We start from the raw sequence: 21,356 nt of genomic DNA, 5'->3' as shown, positions 1-21,356 counted from the left end.
AAAAAAAAAAAAAAAAGAAAGAAAGAAAGACTTGCTCTACCACTGATTTCAGCCAGCCCTGATACTGCAGCCAGACTCCCCTCTCTTTTTTTTGGTTTTGATTCAACAACCTATCAGCATTCCTTCCTGATAAGAGACCACTGACCACAGACTGGCTCGGGTTGGTCCACATTGAGTACCCATAGGATGTCTCTGCGTTTTCTGTTTTACCTTTTGACACATATGCCTCCTAATTTAAATGCATTTGAATGTTAAGTCTACACCTCAAAGTGAACATAAGACATACGTAACAAGCATGTTTGCTTACTACACATGTGCATGCCTTTGTGAGTATTCATAGCTCCTTCTACAACCTGTTGAATGTATACATACATATGCATACACACACACAGCCAACCTATTCATCATAAATTCCTGTCTCATCCTTCCTCCTCTGAGGTAACTGCTTTTGGTCTCTGTCGGAGGCTATGCTTCCCAGCTAGTCTACAGGCTGCAATTCTTTTATAATAAAGAAAGCTCTCCTTTCCAAATTTATAGGACTAGTGATTTTAAGTTGACACAGTTATAGCAAATAGCTGGGTGATGTGTTGCTAGATAAATGAATGAGAAGTAATGAAGCCTGCCCTTCTACCAGACAGCCTGATAGCAGATTCATTAACTGTACTGGTATAACCGCCCACTCAGTAACAAGACTTAAAATCTTGAGTCATCTCTGCCTCTTTCCTTTTATTCCTGTACCTCTAACTAATCTGCCAAATCCTGCTTATTTTACTTTTGTAATATCATCTGTTCATCTATTATCTCTTCTTTACATTTTTAATGTCATTGACCTGATACAGTACTCTTAAAATGACCTCACCTACAATTATTTGCTCCTTTCCCCCAAGTCTTTTAATTTTTATTTTAAAGGCAGTTTCAACAGCATTACACAAATTCTTTTTTACAATTTCAATATAGTTCCTCTCTACAAAATTAATTCCAAAATCTTAGACTACCATTCTGTGTCCTCTTTGACTCATTTTATCAACCCAACTCAGTTCCCTTATGAAAGGGCATAAGATGGAGTCAATATACCCATTGAGCAGCCATTTTAACACTACCTAGTTCTGTCATGTTTCTCTTACACTTCACTTTAACTTACCTTCTAATCACTAGCTAAGGACAGAGCCAGCTCCTCAGGGGTAGCTATAGACAACTGTCTTACAACCCACCCCCAGCCCCACCTTGTTTTGTAACAAGTTAACCTAAACAGCCCTTCATGACCTTCAGGACACAGAACTTATCACCATGGCAACAGTCACATGACTAATCCACCCATCTGCCTGCTGTCCACCCTCTGAGATCAGTACCTGTGCTTACCTGATATGGAGCAGACCACCACCCAATCACCTCAATGACCGGCTCCCATCAAAGGGAGGGTTTAAAAGGCATTTCAACTTCCAACACAGTCGCCATTGTTTTGTTAAGCACCAGTCAGGTCACGTGTTCTTTGAGTTATGGCTGCCATGTTTTCCTAAGCTTTTGACCCCCTCTCCTACCTTAGGGACGCAAATCTCCTCTCTCTCTTACTTTCTAAATAAACTATATTTTCCAATCTAATTTCTGTGCAATTCTTTGCATCCTTCGCATGGCACCAGATCGCAGACACCTCCCCATTGGGTCTGACCTAACGTTTTCAAGGACCCACTGGGATTTTTTTAACCTAACGCCTTATCTCCCACTTCCTAGTATAGTCAATAAACTTCCCACATTGTCCCACATTATTACTTCCTTCAGGTTAAGTCCTTTCCCTAATTCTGATGGCCATTTCTATTTCAGCTAGCTGTCCTTTAGGGTCCATTCGAATGCTAATTCCAAAAGCCTTGTGGGACTCCTAGTCTAAGTGAAAGTATCTTCCTCTTCCTCTGAACCTGCATAGTATTTCATGCATAACTCTCCAACAGCACTTACCAATTTGTCTTCTATTATGTATATATGTGCTTCTACTATATTGTAAGATCCAGCGTAAACTAGTACAATACATACACCATAGTAGAAGATGAAAAAACGCTTGCTGAATTAGTAGATAAACCAGCCAACTGCCTTTTAGTAAAGTAGACAAATAGCCTCATTCCTGTTGGCATAATAAAACAATCAGTACACCAGCTATAAGGCTTACCCTAAATACTCAAATGATGAAGTTATATTCAGTCTACTGTTTCACAAGGCAGAAATAAGAACAACATTTTAGAGAGATTACCATCAAGATGGTTACAAAAAAACAAGTCTAACAATTAAAGGACGTAGTCTTCAGTTACCTAGAAAATTTACTAAACTCAAACAATTTATTACTTTGCTAATCCTTTATAAATGATAAATTACCATGCAGATAAAAGCATAAGGTTACATGCTCTTAAAGAAAACAGTCCTAAAGAGATAAGTTTTAGCTAAGAAAATACAGAAGCCCATCTTTCATTGTCCCATGAAGCTTTTTAAAATACATGTCTGATGACACCATTCTCTTTTAAAAAATCTTTCAATGACTTTCTAAATTTTTTTACCAAACATTCAAAGTACCAACCCCACCATTTTGGCATCAAGATCTTCCCAAACATCTATAACCAAATCTCCTGACACTCCAAATTTCATTGCTTTATGTCCATCATATGTTCTTCTCTGCCTGGAATGTTTTGCTGTATCTCCTCTTATTAAATCTTTATTCATCTTTCAAGTTCAGGGTCTGGTTGAAACCTTATAAAACTTCTGTAACAGCACACCTGTACTTATCCCCCTGGGTCATGACTATGTTTATGCAGCCAGATTGCACTGAGTCTTTATTGGCTCAGACATGAGCAAAGTCCTGGTAAAAGAACTCAAGCTTCTGTTGAATAAAAATTTTCTGTGACTACTGGTTTTATTCTGCTATCATTTAAAAAAATAATTATAGGAAACATATGGCATAAACTATTTTTATTTTTTATTTTTCCTCTCTTTTACAGACTATATTTAATTAGACAAGTAAATCAGCAGGAAGAAAAAGGAGTCCCACTTAGTTTCTGGCTCCCCTCAAAAGGAAGCCTTGACTAAAATAAACAGCCTGAACCCCTATAGTACTTACAGTCAATAAGCCATTTAATTGTATGCCATTTTGCACAGTTCTCTAATTTGGTCATTTTATATGTGTTGCCAATAATCCCTTCCTAAATTCTCTGATAGCAGGGACATGTCTTATACTTCTCTTGTATCTCCTACACAGCTCAATCTGGAAGAATTACCAAGATACTCACTTTAAATAGAAGTCAATTTGCTCCTTTAATCTTAATAAGATCAAAAGTTTCTACTTATACTAGTTTTCAGGCTGAATGGATCACTATGAAAGCATGCAATTTCTTGAACATGCAATATTATACTATAAAAAGACACTGCAAAGACATTCATAAAAGAACATTCATAAAAGAACTATTTTTCTTTCGATCACAGCAGAAAGTGCTCCCATAGTACTTTCTACAACATGAGAATGACTTTCCCAGTGGCTTATAAGCCTACTCAGCAACTGGCCCTGTTATATGTTCAATTAGCACTTGTACTTACAGGCTTCTATACCCAATCATATCATTAAAGCCAAAAACAGGCAAAAGAACCTACTTATGTAATCTACTATTACACTTAAAATAAAAGTGGATGGTATGAAAAATAAAACAATCTTTGGGAGGCTGAGTTGAGAGGACTGCCTGAGCTCGCGGGTTCAAGACCAGTCTGGGCAACTTGGCAAGACCTCACCTCACCTTCACAATAAACAAAAAAAAATTAGCCAGGCGTGGGGGCTCATGCCTGTAGTTCCAGCTACTTGGAAGGCTGAGGCAGAAGGATCGCCAGAGCCCAGCAGGTCAAGGTTGCAGTGGCCATGAGCGTGCTACTGCCCTCCAGCCTAGGCAACAGAGTGAGACTCCAACTCAAATAAAAAGGGAAGAAAAAGAAAACACTGACTTAATAAGAAAGATGTAGACATTTGCACTAATGGCATTGATTAGTGCCATTTTTAAACTATTTTTCTCATCAGAAAAGTCATTCTTTAGTTATGATGAATGAATCATTTGTTGTTGTAGAATAGCATCAACTGTGCTTTACTTCTAAAATGTTATCAAGTATTCTGAAGATAAAAAATGAAGCCCCTCCCAAATAAATTTGCATTTATAAAAATTTTTCGCATTATTTCAAATAACTAGAAATTTTGAATTTGCTTTAAATTCCTAAAGTTAGCATATGTAGAAATATTTTTCTTGCATGAATTTTAGTGAATTAGAAATTTCCAATTTTCTTTAAATCCTGAAAGTTAACATTTGATTTTAAAAACGTATCTATAGATAAAAGTTTGAAAATGAATAAAGAAAATTCACTGGCTCCACAGAAGCAGTGCTACAATTTCTAAGATGTTACTATCACTGGTTCTAGTTGGTACCAGCCTCTAAGAGAAAGAGGCACTTAGGGAATGTTTTCAATCTATAGGTAGTGACTTCTCAGTGGGTAGTAAATCAACTTACTGGGCCATGGTAAGCATTAATATTTAACAAGGCTGGGTACAGTGGCTCAGTCTGTAATCCCAGCACTTTGGGAGGCCGAGGAGAGAGGATTACCTGAGCCCGGGGGTTTGAGACCAGCCTGGGCAACTTGGTGAGACCTTGCCTCTACCATAAAGCACAAAAACTAGCTGGGCGTGGTGGTGTGCGACTGTAGTTCCAGCTGCTTGGAAGGCTGCGGCGGAAGGATCAACTGAGCCCAGCAGGTCGAGGCTGCAGTGGCTATGAGCTTGTTGCTGCACTCCAGCCTGGGCGACAAGAGTGAGACTTCAACTCAAAAAAAAAAAAAAAAAAAGACAAAAAATTAAAACAATATTTAACAAAAAAGAAAAAAAAAAGAAAATACTAAAGCATATCACACTTAATTTGTGAACAAGTGATTACATGTGCTTTAATGTAAGTTTGTATAAAATATAAAATGGAGTCCAAATAAAATAGGTGAATGCCACCATTATTCTTTTCATGAGAGAACAAAATGCTAAGTACCACAGAGAAGCACTGTCAAAATATGCATTTACATCAGATACATTTTCTTTCACAATATTCTCTCAACTCTGACTTTACTTCTCTTTGCTCACCTGTTGAAATTCACTTATTTGACCTAAAAATATTTTTATTCCTGGCTGCAGATTAGGTTAATAAAGTATACTTAATTTTAAATGTTTTAGAAATTCTACTACTAAGGGTGACCATTTAATTTATCATCCAATCCAGGACACTCATGAGAGTAACAGAAGTACAAGTGAGACAGTAAGTCTAACTCAGTATGTAAAGTCGCTCTACTAATAACTTAATAATATTGTGTGCTTAATGTTACCACTGCATCATTTAATTAAATTATTAAGCACAAAAACTAAGTTAAAAATTAAAACTCCAAAGGAAATTAATATAGACTATATCATAAAATTTCTGATTTTTAAATAAAAACTATATAGGCTGGGCTCAGTGGCTCAGCCTCTAATCCCAGCACTTTGGGAGGCTGAGACAGGTGATTGCCTTAGCCCACGGGTTCGAGACCAGCCCAGGAAAATTGGTGAGACCTTGTCTTTACAATAAATCAAAAATTAGCTAGGTGTGGTGGAACGCACCTGTAGTTCCAGCTACTTGGAAGACTGAGATGGAAGGATCACCAGAGCCCAGCAGGTCGAGGCTGGGGTGGCCAGGTGCGCGCCACTGCACTCCAGCCTGGGCGACAGAGTGAGACTCTGACTCAAATAAATAAATAAATAAATAAATAATAAAACATACAATACATTAAAAAAACTATGAAGTGTTACTAGAGTACGTAAGAAATTAACCAGAAAACAATTTGTATGAGCATGTAAAATATTAATCTAAAGAGAAAAAAATTTCAAAAAGAAGGCTTCCTTACATTAGTGTAGTCTATAACTAATTGGAATAAATTCTTGAGGAAGAAGTCTGCTTTGAATTTACAAAACAAGATATAAAGTAAACTCTTTGATACTAGTCTCTTTATACAAAGATTCATTTTTTAAAAAAGAAAAACAGCTTCATAAGTTATCTACAATTGAAGACACAACAATTATCAAACAACTTATTTGAACCCACCCAAAAAAAGTTAAAAGGGACAGTTCTAAGCAAAATTTTATTCTGTGAAACATATTCTTTTTTGACAACTTAACCATTCCAAGTATGGCTACCTCCTCCATGTCTTCAATGCCAAAGCTTTCCTATTTTCTCCATTATCTTCTTTTACTAATATTAGGGAAGATGTATTTTAATTTATGCTTATAACCACAGAATCAGTTTTGATGTACCTTCGGAAGGAAGGAAGGAAGGAAGGAAGGAAGGAAGGAAGGAAGGAAGGAAGGAAGGAAGGAAGGAAAGAAGGAAGGAAGGAAAGAAGGAAGGAAGGAAAGAAGGAAGGAAGGAAAAGATTGACATTCTTGAGGTCCTGATTCCTAGTTCTGTGTTCTTTCTTCCTTCATTTTTACTTTGGTATCTTTTCTTTCTCAATTTTCCACCAGAGGAAAGATCAATGGATGATAGCCTCTGGGAGATGAACAAAATCTATATAGAAAAAATGTTTACCCAAGAATGAATAAAATTAAAAGCTTTCATGAAATTCTCAAAGAGGTCAGTGACCCCACCTCCTCCTTTTCCCCACCCAAAATTGAGAACCATCACATTGGAAGTATCTGAGTCATTAGTAAATAGATATTTTGGGACGCAGAAGGGTATCCTTCTCAGTCTATTCAGGCTAGTTGGAGAGATAAAAGTTAAAAGGAAAATCCCTCCCCCACCAAAAAGCCATCACCTCCCAAGAGGTCAGAAGCTGGTGGCTTCTAAGAAGTTTTGAAAGTTTATTCTATCAAAAGTTAACCAAGCAGGTCTTTGCCATTCAGTCTGGAGGTATCTAAGCTTTTTCTTCAAAAGTGTCCCATACAACTTAAATCTACATGAATGAAGACTGCTTGAACTAGAAGCACACATACTAGACACCTTTATGGAGGATTTATTCCTACCTATTTTTCCTTTACAATGTTCCAGTTTTGTGATATACTTGTTTTAAGTTAATGCTTTATAAAAGCGAATTTGTGTTTTATTTATCAAAAAGCATGTACATATTCATGAAAAAAATAATGCGCGTTATTCACACGAATTGATGAATTCATAACAACCCAGTGGAAACTTCTAGGACCACAGGTCATTAGGATCTTGCTTTATACCAACAATACTGATATGGGAGAAAAGACTAGGTATATGGAGTCCATAAACACGATATCGAATTTTCTGTTTGGAAAAAAACATTAACAAAAGCTGGATAACAACTTCTTAGTTGGCACCAAAAAAGCAGCAAAGACATCGTCTGTGTGGCTTTACAAGTCAAGAAGATTTTAAAAATAAGGAGAAAATTTTTCAGAATTTCCAAGGAAAGGAAGCATAAGTTTCTCAAAAGTGAGCATGGATGTGGAAAATAACATCCTAGACTCTTCAGCTGTTAATTTCCCTTCTCTCTGCCAGGACTGCCAAACATATACTTTCTATTTTCTAGCACTTCTGACATTTTGGTTAGTATTTAATTAATAATATTTTATTTTTATTTATTTATTTATTTTTGAGTCCGAGTCTCACTCTGTCGCCCAGGCTGGAGTGCAGTGGGACGCTCATGGCCACCACAGCCTCGACCTGCTTGGGTTCAAGGCGATCCTTCTGCCTCAGCCTTCCAAGCAGCTGGAACTACAGGTATGCGCCACCACACCTGGTTAATTTTTTTATTAACTGTAGAGACAAGGTCTTGCCAAGATGCCCAGGCTGGTCTCAAACCCCTGGACTCAGGCAATCCTCTAGGCTCTGCCTCCCAAAGTCCTAGGATTACAGGAGTAAGCCACCGCGCCCAGCCAATTAATAATATTTTTAAAACAATACTCTCTGTTCTCTTTGGCCTAAATATATCCCCATCACACATCCTATATTACTTTTCTCTCTCAGAATAGAGATTTTTAGGTAACATTTACTAGAATGTACCTGTGATCAATACAGTGTTATTACCCAGTTATTTATAAGCAATTAATCCTATGCTCTGAAGAATTTTTCAGATGAGGCAAACATTTTTTTAATGGCCTAACAAAATCCCAACTGGAGTGATCTTGCTTGTTGGATATTTGCTTAATCCACTTGAATAGGCAGAATGGATAATTTCCTAAGTCCCCCAAAGTCTAATTTAGGCCTAACCATTTCCGGGTCCCTGCTCTTTCTAATTGTACTCACATTTATTCAGTTTTCACCAGAATACCCCCTACCTTAAGCCCATCTTCATCTCAGAATTTTCAATTGCTTTCCTTCTAAAATAAATCTGAAAAGGGGTTGCCACCTATATATGGCAGAAAATAATGCTTGAAAACAAAGATCTAGAATAAGATAGTCTCTATTTGAATTTCAACCTTGCTACCTATTAACTGTGTAAGTTCAGGCAAAATAAGTTCTCTAAGCCTTAATTTCCTGTAAAATTGAAGAGACTTTTAGTATCTACAATACATATGGTTGTGTAGATTAAATGTTATATACATGCAAACTGCACAGCCTAGTGCCTGACAGAGAGTAAGTGTTTAATAAAGGTTAATGAGTATGGTAACGATGATGATTTCCCGTTTCCACAGCGCCTTCTTTTCATTGCTCCACGCCTCTAGTATCTACAATCACTTTCCAAGCCTGATAACGGGGGGGGGGGGGGGGGTTTATAAAAACTATAACCTCATAGTAGGAGGACTAAGCCAGTAAAGTAATATTCACTCAGTTCCTCTCCTTTTAATATAGATGGCCAAGTCATCTCTTTCGTTTATATATCAAGTCAAGAAATAAAGCAAAGAAGCAGAAGAAAGACACCAGTACAATACAAGTGTTTCTTTGGCAGCAAGAACATATTGGATGTAAGTCATAGAACATGAGGAGGAACAAAAAAGCTGTAAAAACAACAACTAGAAGAAAGCAGAAGGCAGCAGTCTAAAAGAACAAGAGAAATAAAAGACTAGAAAGAGAATTTTAGGCAAAAGGATTTAAATAGAACTACTTAGAAAAAAGGGTATATTTTAAGATGTGAGATAAATGAGATTTGCTGAAGCAGGCTAGATTAAAAGACTACAAATGAAAGAGTAAAGCATTTTGCAAGCTATAAGAAGCATATTACATATGATTAAGCTAATAAAATTTTCACAGATGAGTTGTATTAAGAGGTATCTGCAAGGTTGGGCTAACCAACCAAAAATAACACAGAAATGTGCATGTTAACACTAATGTGCATAGCAAAATTTATTAATCCTAAAATGGTTAAGGGGCATTAAAAGAAAAATCTATTCAGTTGTCAACATGAGCCATTATTAAGGCTTGCCCCTTCAAAGAGTTGATCTATAGACTGATGAAAACTCATTAGTTTGTTTAGTTTTCTAATCAGATCTACATTTTCAAATTTCACTATGATTTCTTTTTTGAATAAAGCATTTCCTCAAGCTAGAAATACAATCTTTTTTCATACTATGTTGCCCAGGCTGGAGGGGCAGTGGCTGTTCACAGGCAAAATTGCGGCATATTACAGCCTCGGACTCTTGAACGCCAGTGATCCTCCTGCCTCAGCCTCTAAAGTAGTGGGATTAGAGGCATGTATCATCACGCCAGAGTAAAACTACAATCTTTTTTTTTAAATACCAAAGAGAGGTGTCTTACTGGAATCTACTAACAAAAACAAATTTAAAAATAAAAAATGGTAAAATTTAAAAATCAATGGGTTTAAGGTAGACTCAAAAGTTCCACACCTCTACTGGGTTACTTTTTTCCCCAAGTCAAGTCAATAAGAGCCAAATGAAAAAGATAAACTTGTTTTAAAATTATATCTAACAGTTTACAAGTTGCTGAAATTTAATGTGTATTCAGACTCAACTGCAGCTTAACAAAGAAAGCTATAAATATCATCTGAATTAGCACCAGTCTGGTGAGAAAAAAAGTGTATTGTATCAAACAGACTTGCTGTGATATCTGTTCAAACATACCTGTACCAGTCAAAAGTCCAGCACTCTTCTTTCGTGCATAAGCGCGTAAGTGGTTGGACAGGCTAACAGCACTTGTAAACGTCGTATTGCAATGCACACATGTTCTAAGCTTCACAGGCATACCTATCATTCAAAAGAAAACTATAATCCAGTTCTCACTTCAAAAAGTGAAATTTTCTTAGCTTAAAGCGTGTAGAAAAGTACCACAATAAAGATGGTTTTTAAAACGTTCATTGAATTAGCTTAACTTAAAATAAAGAGGGGGAATTAGGTTAACTATTATTAGTTTGTAGTTAGTATTTAGAGGCAACCCATGCTCTTTGGAAAGGTAGAAGAGGAGGGACTTGAACCTTTGAGCTCCTCTGGATTTAACACCTATTATCACTTTCTTGCAGATTTCTGTGTTACGCAGATCATTTTTAAACCTACTAAAATACAATACTGTGATTTGAACAGCACAGTTCTGTTGAGAAGTTTCAAAGCTTACAACATTACCAATAAAAAGAATTTAAAAGTCTAGTTGACAAAGTGGTAATTAAAATGTTTTACCCACAAAACCGTAAAAGTCTCAATACTAAATTAGGCTTTCTGATGAAGGCTGGGAGAAAAGGTGGTAAAACACACCACTGAACAGCTGTTAGACACAACATTTTATTCAGGGCATTTTATGTTCATTACTCTGAATGCGCAATCAATAATGAAAGTTAATGGTTTGAAGTTTTTTGCTAAAATCTTTGTGCTAAATAAATGATCAACAAGCTAACATCTTAGTCAACACAGAAAGAAAACATGTTGAAACAATAAGAAACTCCAACTTGTCAAACAATCTTCACTCCCCCAACACCTTTCAACTGGTTTCTTCAACATCATTGCAATAACTACACATATGCTTTCCATCTCTGAAGTATACTATGCCTTGGTCAACACAGCTAACACATCTTCCCAACATTTTATCCTTCTGAAAAAATACTGAAAGCTATTGACTTTGAAAGACTTTATACAAAAGAAACAAGCCAGATTTACCAGAAGCCCATACAAGATACATTTTTTTTTCCAGACCACTTACAAAATAATCTTTCCTAAAATCAAAATCGCATTACAAATGTTTGGGATATCCCAATGTCTGCTATCAAGGTAAAAAACCAAAACCAAAAAACATTCCTTTACCATTTATTCCTTATCAATCCATTGGTCAACTGCTATTACACATTCAACTTAGGGCTCTAATCATGAGACCGTTTAAGTAAACCTTCAACATTCTTAACCTCCAAAAGAAATCTATAAAGACACTTAATATTCTTTTAGTCTGAAAGTATAAACCAGACTTAGCAATAACAAATAAAGCTTGGCTACGTTATATGCAACAGCATTTGCCAACACACACAAAGTATTCCTTTCAAAGGGAAAACTACTGGCACACAAGCTCTAGGCTAAATCATCTGTTCTGTCCATTAGAGAGCATTATCTTAAAACCTAAAGCCCCAAACATGTTTTATGCTCACAACTGTTCTCTAAAACCAAACTATTCCACAATACAATGAGCAATAAGAGAGGGAGAGGTTTCTTTGGTTAATCACAACATACAACAGACATCAATCCATTCAGTTTTAAGAGTCTGTTTCGTTTCACCCAAGCAGTGGAAAAATCAATAGCTAAATCTTGAAAGCATTATCACTTTGGAGCACTGGCAAAATATGACAGAGGTATGCCTTTTCAGTAATGCTATGCTTAGAACAATATCAACCTCCCATCACAACCATCCTCCAGCTATAGCAAATTTTATTTTTACAAAATCAGCTTTCTAAAAATATGGTTTTCTGTTGCTTTTGTTCTCACCTTACATTCAGACCAAGAAATGAGGCATGGAGAATTCAGTGTTGATAAGCATCAATCGATGAGTTATAGAGAAATGACAGTAGAATAACCAATTTGTGCTCTGTAAAAAATGCAGCTTAAATAAGAAGATTCTGAGAAAGTATTTTCCATAAGTATTCCACTAAAGGAAGCATAATTGAACTGTGCTTAAATTGTACATGATAGGATAGTCATAAATCTCCTCTTACCTGAGTGCATAGTCAAGTCCATTTTTTGTGGTTGATACATCAATGGACTGTCTTCATTTAATGGAAGAACACATTTCTGAACAAATCTCTTTCTTGCTGTCTGATTATGGATCTTTTGAGGAGAAATAGCAGAATTCCTTTCTTCTCCCATCCTTTTATTTTTAAGAAGTTCTATCAGTGTAAGAGACTGATGCTTTTTTCCACTGGACAGTTCTGGTTTTGTTTCGTCATATTCATTTAAGAAATTCAGCCCTTCTTCCTCTGATGCAGACACTGACAGAGCTTCAGTCTTTAGGCCATTACGGTATGCTTCAAGAGGTATAACATTTTGAGACAGAAAGTCATCGTTTGATGCAAGTTTTTGAGCTACAAATGGTCTGGGAATAATTCGACGACTGTTCAATGCCTTTAAGATTTTTTCATATTTTTCTTCATTTTGCATCATCTCATTCAGAACACAGATTGGAGATTTGTGAGCATCCCATTTGGTCTTTCCAAGTCTTTTTAAGTGGCCTCTAACATGATTTGATAATCCAATTTTAGTATCAAACCAACCGCCACAGAGCTGACAAGTGTGTTCAGAGGTGGTTTCAGACTTCTCTATAGCTAAAAAAAATGTTTTAAGAGTAATATCAGAATTTTTAAATAAATTGACCACCCTAAAGTGAACTAATTCTGAAATATGAAATTATGTGATTCTAAAAAAGGCCAAATTCAAGCAAGACTTTCAAGTCCTCTGAATTTGAACACAGACCTATTAGCCCAAATTATCCACATGAGAACTTACCTTTTCTAATTCGCTTAACTGGTGTCCCTGTGCCAGTTCTTTTGAAATGCTGCATTTTGTCACTTGTGGCTATTTGTTCTGGTGATACAACATGACGGGCTTCATAGCTTAATCCTGCTCTGTGAAGATGTCCCCGGACATGATTTGACAACCCAACACCTGTTTCAAATGTTGCTGGGCAGTAAGGACATGATTTCTTCTCAAGAGACAAATCAGTCCAGTGAAAAACAGAACTATGCTTTGACAATGAAGTTTCTGCATTTTCTAAATGTTGAGGATCATGTATCTCATGCAAAAAGTTGTTACTTCCAGCATCTTCATAATATTCAAAATAAAAGCCATCGTTTTGATCATAACTGAGAGTAGCATTTTCTCCAGGCTCTTGACTTTCCACTTTGCTTTTAAATAGAGGGAATAAGTTTACATGTTCTTGATTAATATCATTATAGGTTTCATCTCCTATGGACTGTGTAGTGTAGTCTCCTAGCTCAACATTATCCCAGGAACTTTCATCTTCTGTTTCATAACTATCTTTCTTTTCGGCCGAATTAAGTTTTTGCAAAACAACGACAGTCATTTTATGCAAAAAATCTGGATAGCTATCTAAGTCTTCTCTTCCAACAGAACTTCCCTTCTTAGATTCCTTAACTACTCTCTTTACAGCTACACGCCTATGGTCTTTGAAGCTTTCTGGCCGTTTGGTGCCAGGTTTATGAGGGTCTGAAATAAAACTATTATTGTGAGAATTACTTGATGATGAAAACAGATGTAAAGAATTTAATGAACTAGCTTCTTCTTTTTTGAAATGCAAAGGATATGATTCACCTGATTTTTTTATCATCCTGTAGTTTTCATATTTGTGTCTATACAAATAGTTGCTATTTGCCTTGGCATTAGATTTTTCTTTTGTTGCTTGATGGAAATACTTGGGTTTTTGGTCAATGCTGCTTTTAATCGTAAGAGTCTTATGAGAAGAATTGTTTTGATTGCACATGTTTACACCTGACTGGGTGATGCTTTTCCGAGCTTTCTGTATTCTGTGTGGTCGTTTATGAAATTTTGAAAAATTACTTGACTGTGAGGTTGATCCAAATGTTCGCTTCACATCTTGTTTTAAAGCAGAGTTCTTTGGAAATGTGGCTGACTGTTGTTTAGTTAATGGTTTAGTGCTATCGATATCTACAGGTTCCTCAAGGATGTCACTTTTTCTTTTATCAAGTCCAAGGGAACTTCCAAATGAATCAACACATGATGATGAATGCAAGTACTCCGTGTGCTTTTTTAAAATACTTCTTGCTGAAGTAGTAAAAGGACACATCTTACACATGTAGGCAGCTGATTTTTTGGATGATCCTACAACAGAGTCTTTCATGAAAGTCTTTTTTTGTGTTTTTCTCTGGGCTATGTCAGATGCAACCACAGGGCATTTTACCACTGCCCCGTGGGCAATGCCTCTATGGCACTCTAATTCATTTTCTGTCACTGCCATGAAGTTACACTCCTCACAGCAGTAGTACCTTTTATCTTTTTCATGGGTTTTAGCATGTTGCACAAATGTTTTAGGACAATTGGTACCAAACACACACTGAGGGCACTGTAATCGGGCACTTCTTCCTTCATCTTGAAGTTCTTTCAACTCACGAATTTCCTCCATCAACTTCTGTCTTCTTTCTTGGTGAATGATCATATGTTTTAAAAGGGAATTGCGGTCTCGAAATGTCCGTCCACACTCTCTACAAGCATATGGCCTTGGGACATTAAGATGGCGAAAGTGACTGTTCCCATCTAAATGATACATCATATGCCTGTGGAGGTGCTTTTTCTCCCGAAAATTCACATTGCACTTTGTACAGGGGTAGAATGATGGCTCTTCAGTACTGAAAGTAGCAGGTGACTCGGAATCACTCTCTTCACATTTCTTTTTTAAGGTATTCGGAAGAAAAGTGCTAGTATGAACAGGTGAGTTGTCTTCTCCACACTTCTCTGGGTTATACATCAGATGCTGAAAAGCATCCACCGATTCCAAGTCTTCATCAGTTGATTCAGGCTTCACTTTTGTTAATGCATATTTCTGTGAGTCTACTGCTTGGAGCTCCTCATTCTGTTCAAGAAAGTCTACTTCTTGCATTTTTGATTTATTGGGTACACAATTAGAATCACTAAAGCAATCCTCAGTATAACGAGTTATCTTGCTCACATCCATTTTTCGCTTTCTCTTTTTTTCTAGACCTACTTTAGAGTGAGCTGGGGCTTTATCTACTGTCTCCTCATTAGTCATAAGGAATTGAATGAACTCTTTTTGAGGATCCCAGCTTGTATCATTTTCTGATCTAAATTCATCTGTACCTGAGGAAATTCCTGTCAATGTACTGACACAATCATCTTTTATCAATAAATCTTCACTATCCTCACCCACCTCTACTTGATTTATTAAAGTGCTATCTGCCTTTACATTACTCCCTACTGAATTCTGAATGTCACAACCAGCTGAAGCAGAGGTAGGTAATTTTTTAATGGAATGGGTTGGATTCTTAGCATGTGCTACATCTGACAACAAAAATAAAACTTGGTGTTGACTTGCTTTCTGTGGTGTAGACAGCGGAAGATCACCTGCTACCTTCAAAGTTGAACAAGGTTCTGTTGCTGGCTGATCCAAAGGCTGTCCAGTGGTTAATGAAACACTGCCTTTATTCATAGTGGAAGTCTTAGTTAAGGAGTGTGAAACTGGTCCATTAACAGCCGCTCCCTTAGGCAAGATAAAGTTTTCACTGGAAACAGTAGGAGCGCCAGCATGTATAAATAGGGCAGACTGGCCTCCACTTAAGGCTTTTTCAGATTTGTCCTTTGACAGTTCTTCGGGCAGAGACAATGTATTGTTTTTCTGAAATGACGTTTGACACTCTTTTGGTTTGTGAACTCCACTCTCTTTGTCTGAGATAAAATTGCCGTCATCTAGGAGTTCTTCTTTAGCACCCGTAATATCGGTGTTTATCTTCAAATCATCCATATTGTTGGCAAGCCCATTTAACACATTTAGTCTAGAAAATGGAAAAAAAAAATTTAGATTTGCATGAACGAAAAAAGTACTACAGAATGTATGGAGCGCTGAAAGCATACATTTTTATTAGCTTAATTTTCTACTCTTTATATCGAGCTCCTAATAATTTTCCAAGAATGAAAAAATACTTTCAAAAACTGAAATACATAAAAAGCATCTCAAAGGTCAATATTATTCATTGTGCTAGGCCAATACTTCACATATATAAAATGTCTACAGAAAAGTGAAATGCACAAACATATATGCACACATACATACACACAATATAAATAAATATGCTACAGACTGAAAATAATTTCAACCTCACACACAGATTGCGAATCGACAGAAAATTATTTCACTTAAGTAGGTTTATTGGAAGCAGTCATTCTATACTAGAGAATAACTTAGATTATCAAACAATGCAGGAAAGTAAAAGTTTTGTCACTTAAAAGTTCATTCTGGGAGGGAGGTAATAAAATATCACCAGTAAAGAACCTGCTAACAACATCAATGGTTTATGTATAAAACAGTATTTTTTCTTAATTTGACTGCTTTGCTCTCATGATATTTAATATTCTCCTAATATTCTACCAGTTGTAAAAATGCTTTATTTACAGGGTTACATTCATTCCTTATTCAAATTAACCTTACTTCCAATTTTAACTTTAGTGAAGTTAAAATTAATGATGCTTCATGTTAAATTTCCATATACTGGGTCGCCAAATTCTAGGCGTTCTCTAAAAGCAGCTATTCTGGTGGGGTGCAGTGGCTCACACCTCTAATTCCAGCACTTTGGGAGGCCACTTTTCTTGAGTCCAGCCAGGAGTTTGAGACCAGCGTGGGCAATACAGCAAGATCTCGTCTCTACAAAAAATAAAAAAATTTAGCTGGGCATAATGGCATGCGCCTGTAGTCCCAGCTACCTGGAAGGATAGCCAGAGCCCAGGAGGTCAAGGCTCTGGGTAAGCCATAATGTATGCCACTACACTCCAGCCTGGGTGATAGAATGAAACTCTGACACTAAACAAACAAATAAATAAATAGACCAAAAAAGCAGTTTTCCATTTATGATCTGCCAGTTTAGAACAATGGTTCAGCAATTTTTAACAATAAAACAGCATAAACATGTGTTTTAAATTTATTTAATACAAAATGTAGATAAATTTTTCTAGGCATATTTGATAATATATTTAATTATGAGAAAACAGTACAATATTTTAAAAGGAATGGATACTTCTCAATGTTTATAAGGTATTCATATCATGATTGTAATGACTGCCCCTACTATGAAAAGTTCCCTTGCACCCTCTTCTTATCCTGCTCTTAGAAATGGCCACATTGTAGTAGAATTGCCTGTCTTCTTGAAAGAATATAAGCTCTTTGAGGGCAAGGACTATAACCTATCACTATCTTATCTCCAGAACCTAGCATAGTACTTGGCATAGGTGCTCAGGTAATATTTGTTGAATAAAGAACTGAATAAATATTGAATTAATAAAAAACATAATTACAAAATCAAAGTAAAAGTTTCTAAAATATAAGAAGAAAAATGTTTTCTTGCTAGGAAATCTGGATACCCCATTCAAATACAAGTTCCATCAGGTTCTGATTTCTTGACTCAGCAATTATAGTAAGGTCCTCAAAATACCCCCAAATCCTGATGTATAATTTTTTAAATCTGCTATTTGGCAACACTGGTATGAACTATTTGAAGTACTGGCATAATCTTCTGCTTTTCAATTCCTTTTTGTATATGTAGTAAGTACAGTTTACTCATTCTCTGAATATTGCTGAGCACTTACTATGTGCCAGGTACTGATGTACTACTACGGATACAATAACAAACAAGTCAAGCTAGGTTCCTGCTCTCAGATAGAGAATAAAGCCTTTACATTTTTCTTTTATAGTATTTTTAATCTGAATAACAAGTAATACTATTTTAGGACAAGAGGACCTACAATTCAATATTGAGAAATTAAAACTTTTTCAAAAGGGTTCAGTATTTCTCCTTTGAAGTAACAATTTCATGCTCTGTGAAACACAAAATCTAGTTAAATAATAAAATTCTTTCTAACAATGTTTTTCTTATTTCATAACTTCAAACAAGCACTTGTAAGTCTGATTTTATTCTTTCCACAAAATGTGTTCTTTAGTACAACAAATAAACATTACCAATATCTTTCTTTGGCAGTTATTTATAGCAACAATCATTTTTCCACCCCTCATAGGTTTTAGAATTCTGTTTTGAGATTGGCAAATTTCTGCAATAATAAAAACAGGCTTCCAATAAGATCATACTCAACGACATCACTCCAAAATGGTGCTAATGCATCACCCAGCAGGAGTCTCCACATCACATACACAGAAGTTAAAAATGGGCAGCACATAAACATGTGTTAGGAAGGAGTGTGCCAACAGCAATGAAAAGAAAAGTAAGCCCTAATCTTATACTCTAGTCTATTCCTGATATTCCTCATGAAATAAGGTGGAAAACGTAGAAGGTCTCACTAGCAACAATCTCATAGATCTGAAATAAACGACAACTTTAAAAAAAACAAGCTTGAAAGACAGTTTCTTTCTGTTCCCACTTATTATAATCAAGGAGGTAGGCAAATATATGCTCAGTCAATTTGAAAGCCTATATTAGTTTTTCTCAACAGGAAGCAACGTTGCTAACGAAGTGGTAAATTCAGTGTTAATGAGTGGCTTCACTGTTACCACCTCAGAGGTAAAACCTTCCATGTTCTACGTCCCACCCATCTGTTCTGGTGTTAGAGGTTCAGAGATGGAACAGACGCTTCCCATTTAAAGTAACTTCATTGGTATCCCCTGAACAGCAGGGTGACAAACTATGAGAATATCATGTCGGCTTGGAGGCTGCATCCTCATTACCAGAATGGCTTTATAAAAGCTTTTCATAAGTTCACATTCTGAAGATATCAAACTGTTTTGCTCAAAAACAGAAAAAATATATGTGCAGAACATAATTTTATCTACAAAGCACATCTAGCCAAAAACATAAAATTGAATATTGTTAAAATATAAAGTGAGGTCTTTAATAAACGTTTTCCTTCATACCTACATAATAAAATATGGCTTACTTGCCCCCAAATTAATAATTACCTCTACTCAAAAATAAAAGAAGGTATCTACTGTATTGGTCAGAAAATATGCCATTAGAAACTGAGTCAGTAAGCAAGCTTCCTAGGATACTCAGTAATTCAGATTAGATATAATCTTCCTGTCATCAAATCTATGCTGTACACTTTCTGTTCATGAACAATTCTCTTCTGAAGGAAAATCAGCTTAATTTCATTCTTTCATTTCTATTGCTAATTGTATTTATTACAAGTAGGTTAACAGGTTGTAAGTACAACTAAAATTTTCATGGTTTAATTTTCAGAATATATTCTAACAATAAAATGCTTCAAATACACTTTCTCCTAATAACAGTATTCAAGACTCACAGCTGCTGCACTTAGATAGAACACAGGAAAATAGATCATCACAATCGGTTGCACTGAATAATGAATCTAGAATTTTAACACCATCAAAAATTATCTCCCTATATTCAAGATGAAATATGTGACATGCAAGCAAGAAAGCATTTAACCTATAAGTTAACTTCACACTGTCTAAAATAGTTTTTCAATTACCTTTATATAGTCAAATATGTATAACACAGTCATCAATATCAGTTATTATATAACAAAGTAGAGACATAAAGGTAGGTATTATTTATTAAGTTTTTAAAATAGAAGCTAACAAATTAAAATAAATAAGCTGACATTATGTCATCTGGATTCCCTAAATTTCAATTCAATGAATCTGCTATATCAATTAAGATCCTGTTAAACAATATTTAGACACCATTACTAAGTCCTCCCCCATGTAATATTATAACCATAGAATTTATCTTTTAACTGAATTTTAAAATGTTCTTTAAAAAACTCACACACTTAAAAAAAAAGTTGCAAATAGAATTTTGAATCTACATAAAACATATTTCAGTTTCTAGAAAGTCATAATGAGTTCTACAGCTATAACTGCCTCTAGTAATATACTGTGAGCATTAAAAAAAAAGCACAAAGGTCAGATCTGTCTTCAAGATGACAGATCATCACTTATATGCCTCAAGCTAGACTTATTGTCTCAGAAATTTCAAACATCAGTATTTTTGCAAACTATCAGCACTTGCTATAACACCCTCACTACACTACATCTTGAGGTTACTACAGAAGAAATGAGGTGATAATTGCATATTAACATAATTATTCTGTAATCCCTCTGAGCAAGCTTCCTAGGTCACTCAGTAATTCAGATTAGATACAACCTTCCTGTCATCAAATCTATGCTGTCCACTTTCTGTTCATGAATAATTCTTTTTTGATAGAAAAGTAGCTTAATTTCATTCTTTTATGTACATTATTAATTGTATTTATTGCAAGTAGATTAACATTTTTGGGTACTTATTACATAATGCCAACCTTTGTAATATAGTATAATTTCACACAAAAATACAGTACAATTTGCTCTCATTCTACATTACCTCATTAATAACTATATTATACAACTAAAAATAAGCTAGAATGTTGCCCACTAGCTGAGTTAGTTAGGATCTGTCAGATTTTTACAAACTCTATGTTCATGTAAATTATCCTTGAGAACACATGACAAATTCAGTTAACAACATATAAGATTAGGTCAAGAAGAGAAAACCATTCACAACTGCCATTCTAACTGCAAAACAAATTTTAATTAACTAAAGTACCACATCTAAAATGACTGCAGTATTTGAGCCTAGATACACTATACACAACGTACAAACACATATACCTAAATCTTACCTAGCATACAATTAAAGAGAAGACAGAGCACACTATATAATCATATCATGCAGGTAGCATCCTATTCTGGATGTTACATTGAGAGGAAACATTAAAAAAAAACCCAGGATATATATAAGAGTATCCAGCATGAGGCTGACTCTAAAAACCAAGTCATAAAATAAAATGAAAATACAACGTAATATGTTTAGCCTAACAATTAGCTCAAACACTTAATAATTTTCAAATATTTGAGGGTTTGGTATATGGAAGGCAGAAGACACAATGTGTTTAAATCATAAAGATAGCCGGGCTCGGTGGCTCAGCCTGTAATCCCGCGCCTTTGGGAGGCTGAGGTGAGTGGATTGCCTGAGCCCGCGGGTTCAAGACCCGCCTGGGCAGTGAGACTTCACCTCTGCAATAAATCAAAAAATCAGCTGGGCGTGGTAGCGCGTGCCTGTAATTCCGGCTACTCGGAAGGCTGAGGCGGAAGGATCGCCAGAGCCCAGCAGGCGAGGCTGCGGTGGCCAGGAGTGGCCACTGCACTCCAGTCTGGCGACAGAGTGAGACTCCAACTCAA

General features: G+C 35.9%; 1 protein-coding gene across 3 annotated transcripts in view; it reads right to left on the bottom strand.

Annotated features, from left to right (window-relative positions):
- ZNF644 (zinc finger protein 644) overlaps nucleotides 1–21,356 on the bottom strand; it is a 104,972-nt gene that overhangs the window by 10,118 nt on the left and 73,498 nt on the right. For 2 of the 3 annotated variants that reach the window (XM_021712468.1, XM_008058313.2), the window contains exons 3-5: nucleotides 12,911–15,948; nucleotides 12,124–12,729; nucleotides 10,061–10,183 (exon numbers count right to left, since the gene is read on the bottom strand). In XM_021712468.1, coding sequence (XP_021568143.1) covers nucleotides 10,061–10,183; nucleotides 12,124–12,729; nucleotides 12,911–15,948 — 3,767 coding nt within the window. The remainder of the gene's footprint in view (nucleotides 1–10,060; nucleotides 10,184–12,123; nucleotides 12,730–12,910; nucleotides 15,949–21,356) is intronic. The other variant, XM_008058314.2, reaches the window with a different exon arrangement.

Source organism: Carlito syrichta, unplaced genomic scaffold (genome assembly GCF_000164805.1).
Source record: "Carlito syrichta isolate Samal-C Ts95f unplaced genomic scaffold, Tarsius_syrichta-2.0.1 Scaffold303292, whole genome shotgun sequence".
In the NCBI taxonomy this organism is placed as follows: domain Eukaryota; kingdom Metazoa; phylum Chordata; class Mammalia; order Primates; family Tarsiidae; genus Carlito; species Carlito syrichta.
The sequence above is the reverse complement of the archived record's forward strand: the minus strand, read 5'-3'. Positions and strand labels throughout refer to the sequence as shown.